Genomic DNA, 4,898 nt, shown 5'->3' with positions numbered 1-4,898 from the left:
GGAGCTACTTCCACATGGAAGTGGTCCTATCCTGCCCACAGCTCTCCACCCACAGGGAAAAATCCCTATCCTGGGTGCCCAAGGACAGCCCTATCTCCCCTTTTTGCCGGTAAGTGTGGAACAATATACATCTGTGGAGTGGTTTCTCCTCAGATGAATTCAAATCCTTTCCTCCTGTTTTGACTGGGAACCCCTAAAAGCTTTGAGATGCTGCAATGACTAAGAGACAGAGTAAGGAGGTAAATAAAGTAGGTGAGAATACATTTCACTGGCTTCAGTCATCTGGAGAATTCATTTGCATCCCTGAGAACATCCTGTAACACATATCTTCTTCCTCCATCACCTGGTAATTCACTCCCAACTCCCAGTGACAATTGTCGCTGCTTACTTGATAAAGCTGCTTGTCTCTGGCTTTGGAGGAGATGAAGCCTCTCAAACACACTATTCATCACTTCCAAAGCAATATTCCTGCCTTTGTCACCGGCATAGGCAGTAAAAGAGAAGAGCACAAATCTTAATTGCCAACTCATTGCTGGGAAGCAGCACACAGGGAAGGAGGGAAGCCTGACAATCCAGGATCCAGACACTGCAAGCTGCAGCTTGCGGGGCTATACAGGAGCAGAAAAGTATTCCACCAACTTCTCTACCTCACAGCATCAATTCATTACAACAAGACTGCAGCAAGACACTTAAAATTCCAGAGAAACCCAAGGAATTGGGATTTTCATACAGCCCTGAGGCTCCCTGGTGTGCTCTGCACATTGGCCTTCTGGCAAAGGTCCACTAAAGCACTGTAGCAATGTGGGTTTTGGAATTGCTACCTGCCCAGATCCAGTGGTGCCTTGCAGCATCCCTCCTTTATGCTATGATCCCCAAGAGACAAGGAGGGTCAGCCCTGGGATGAAGATTTGGCTCCATGATCTTGGGCAGGAACCCACCAAGCCCCTGACTGCAGGAGAGAAGAAGTTCCTTTTGCATGTTCAATCACAGCTGATTAACAGTGGTTGGGATATGTTTGTAAGAGTCTCCCAGTAGTATTTTTCCAGCCCAGGCACATCTGGCTTTGACCACTGGCACTGTCCTGAGGGGTACACCACCAGCACCTGGCTGGGCACAGAGAGGAATTACAGTTTCTCCAAAGGCTTTGCCCACAGTGGTGCTCAGGACATGCCACCAGAGGTGTAGGTACCCCCAGAACAGGTCCAGCTTTGGTGTCTCTTTGAAGCAATGCAAGCCAGGCACAAACCCAGAGCACAAGCAGCCTGATCAGCACTGAGAGCAGACTCAGACTGCTCACCAAAATGTGCTGAGGCCACACCAGCCTCAGAGATTCAGTTCCAGCACACCCACACGATGCCCATTTGCAGCTCTCCACACGTGTAAGCCTCTGCCTGATGAAATTAGAAGGCAACGACCCACCAGCTCGGAGTGTTTGCTCACCAGAGCACCAGCACTGGAGCCATCTGGAGAGCTGGCACACCACACAGCAGACCCAGACAGGACTCTGCCTCCCAGACCTGGAGACTAAAGCATGTGCCCAGCACTGCTCAGCCCCGAGAACGACCACGCGATGCTCCCGCAACACACACCTCCCTCCTCGGCTTCCCCAGAGGGACCACAGCTGCCAGCGCTGGCTGGGTGCCATCCTCCCCCCAGATATGCCAAGAGCCTGGAGCCGAGGCGTTAATTCATTCCCATCTAAAGCCAAACAAGTAGAATTCACCATGAGCAGACGCTTTCCTGCCATGCTCGTTTGCACCGAATTACATCCTAGAAGACTGTACAGTACACAGTCACAGGTGAGGCAATCTCTGCTGAGAGGGAAGGCAGCATGGATGGGCTGACAGGCTGGTGGGGGGGGAAATGAAACAGAAAATGGAACAAACAGAATGATAACTGAATTGGTGACATATGCATCTTCATCATAACTAGGGGACCTGACTGCCTCTGAAACACTGTAATCCCAGTGCAGTGCAAAGCAATCCCATCCTCCTGAAAAACAGCTCCTTCCTCGCTGAGCGCTCAGCTGTGTGCTTGCAGAAAGGCTGCAGCATTTCCTATGGCAGCTCCCTCTTCTTTTTATTGCAGTTACCAATAAATTATTGCTCAGAGGGGGGACCGAACATCTCCTGCCATGCAAACATGGTGCTTATGTACAGTGCGTACCGTGGCGTTAGCAGTGTAAATAAGCTTCTGGTTTTCTACTGCACTGAGAAGGCACAATGCAAGTTAACAGTGGTGTCTCAGGCTGCCATTCAGACATGCTTTTGGCAGCTAAAGCATCAAGAAGCACTTATAAAAAATTTAAAGGCACTGGCTTTCTCCTGCTCCAGCTCCCTATTTCATAACACAACTTTGGAGCCGGTGTGGCTATCAGAAAGATTTGATCCACCACCACCCCTCCAGCCCGTGGTGGCACTAATCCTTTCCCTCTCATTTACAAGATAAAAGGTGCTGCCTCCCCCTCCCACCCTCCCCACGCACCACTGCAGTCCTGCAATACCTTTGTCCGACATCACTCCCCATGGATCCCATCCTCCGAGACGGTAACAAGGGGCTCACCCCGTGGACATCTTCTGTTGTTGCTGGTGGGACAGTTTTGACATGGGAATTGCTCTCTGATGGGGAATTCTTCAGCTTGGCTCTCGCCATCCTGTGAGCTCTGGCTGCCTCTGTGACTTCCTCCTCTTTCCCCCCTGAACTCTCTCATACATAGCAATCCTCACCGCAATCAGTTTAGAGCTGTCGGCACGTACCATCTCCTTCCTTCTTCTCTCTCCCCAGTCACGGCTGCTCAGTGGAACAATCCTGCCCTGTACATTTATTTTGGTAGTGAAGGGAGTCAAGGCAAACTCTCTGGCCTTGCTGCTGCAACAAATTTGGTGCAAGAGGAGCAAGAAAACATCCACAATGCAGATATCTCTGAAAGGGCTTTGTTTGCTAAATAATGAAGTTGCCTTGCCTGGATCTGTTAAGAAAAGACTCCATTGCTCTTATCACCACAGGCAGGGCAGGGGCCAGAGGATTATTGTTTTCCCCATCCCTGTTTTTCAGTAGCAATGTGAGGGGGAGGGAGCTATTTTATCTTATTCCTCTGTGTACAGAGCAGTGTGTGGACTGTGTGCCAGGGAACAGACTCAGCGGGTTTGGATCACTCACAAAGCAGCAGAGCAAGGTCCTCTCCCAAATCACCCACTGGGAATGAAGTGGAGAGGAACTCACTGCTGCTTCCCTTGGAGAGGCCAGTGGGACTCAGTCACTGCTCACCTGGCCAAGCAGGTGCACACTACCTGTCCCAGAATAACCCAGGTAGTTCCTTCCCTCTTCAGGTGAGAACAAAAGCTGCTGCTCCTCGAACATGTTTGGCATTGATTCCATAAGATATCAAACAGAAAAGGGAATTCATTGTGGCCAGGGGAGACCTGAGCAGGAGATAACCCCTGAGTGCACAGGTGGGACTGGAGGCAGGGGAGATTTGTGCATCCCACCCTCTCTTTTTGAATGCCACCACTTCATAGCTGCTCCTGCTTGATGGCAGCCAGGAACAAAGAGCATCTTCCAGTGACCCTAGAAGGTGCTGCAGCTCTGGATGGGGCACAGAGCTCAGCACCACGGACAGTGGTGGCCTGACACCACCCCATGGCATGTCAGCGTCACTCTGACTCATGCCACATCACCCCACAGCATGCCAACATCGCCCCATGTCCTGCCAACATCAACCTATGGCATGCCAACATCACCCCAAGTCATGGCAGCCCCACTCCATGCCATGCCAACGTCCCCCCAAGTCATGCCAACTCCAACACTGCACACCAACCCTACCCCATGGCACACCAATGCTGTTCCACCATGTGCTTTAAATAAAGAGTAAAGTCATTGTCTGATCACTAGCAGGACATCATGACATGAACCAATGCAAAATAATCAAACTCCACCACAGGATGTCTTTAAAAGTAACATGTACAAGAAGTCAACATATTGACACCTGGAAGGGTCTTCCCAGAGCCTGGGAACAGCAGCTGTGCAAAGGGTGGCTGTGAGGGGAGGGCAGGAGCTGCCCTGAAAGAGGAAATCTGGGACCCAAAGTACTTCCCTTTCAGAATGAAAAGCTGATGATTCCCTTTGGCACCAGCTCTGTGCCCTAACCACACCACACACTTCCATACCCACACCAGACTGTTGGAACACACAGCACCACTGTCCTGTGCCAAACTCTGGGAAGAAAAGACAGTGCTTTCCTTCCTCTCTTCGACCAGGGAGCTGTCAGGCATGAGGAGCTCTGGTTGCTGCTCTTCCCCTGAAGATTGGTACCCAACGATGCTTTTCCCCCACAAAGACAGTCCCTGGCTGCACTGGGAACACAAACCAAGTCCCTGTTTCCAGTTAACCAAATCCTCATTTCCGTACTCAGATCATTACTGCTTAATGGGATTTCACCCTACGACATCCTTTATTTCAGCATTTGGAAATGTGGACTGGATAAAAACCCACAGCCCATTTGCTGAAGTGCCAGCGTTCAGCATACACTTAATTTCTCATTTTGCCTCAAAGTGATTCATTAGCTCAATGCATTCATTCCCTGCCCAAGTTATCCCTTTGTGCTTCATGCTTTGCTTCAGCCTCATCTTCCACTTATTGCTCCATATCTCTTTACTTCAGGGTGTTGTTCTCAACTCCCAAATACCATCACTGCTGTCAGCCCTCTGGATTGGAGTGTACCCTGACAAATCCTCCTGGACCACAGGAGCCACTGGAATGGGGCAATCAGGTCTCTCTTTTTTGGGGGGAATTCTACATTCTATTGTATTCCTAATTGCAGAAGAATATTGATTTTAGGATTGAGATTAGATGTGAGAAGTGGCTTATGCTAAAGTCATCATCTCAGCAGTAATGCTATC

At 50.1% G+C, this 4,898-nt stretch overlaps 1 protein-coding gene across 1 annotated transcript in view; it reads right to left on the bottom strand.

The window, feature by feature from the left end:
* Positions 1–2,652, bottom strand: part of KCNT1 (potassium channel, subfamily T, member 1) — a 37,001-nt gene extending 34,349 nt beyond the window's left edge. Inside the window, exon 1 of the mRNA XM_009074699.1 lies at positions 2,504–2,652. Coding sequence (XP_009072947.1) covers positions 2,504–2,652 — 149 coding nt within the window. The remainder of the gene's footprint in view (positions 1–2,503) is intronic.
* Positions 2,653–4,898: the final 2,246 nt, after the last annotated feature.

Source organism: Acanthisitta chloris, unplaced genomic scaffold, assembly GCF_000695815.1.
Source record: "Acanthisitta chloris isolate BGI_N310 unplaced genomic scaffold, ASM69581v1 scaffold2535, whole genome shotgun sequence".
NCBI lineage: Eukaryota > Metazoa > Chordata > Aves > Passeriformes > Acanthisittidae > Acanthisitta > Acanthisitta chloris.
Note: the sequence above shows the minus strand (reverse complement) of the source record. Positions and strands in the feature narration are given on the sequence as shown.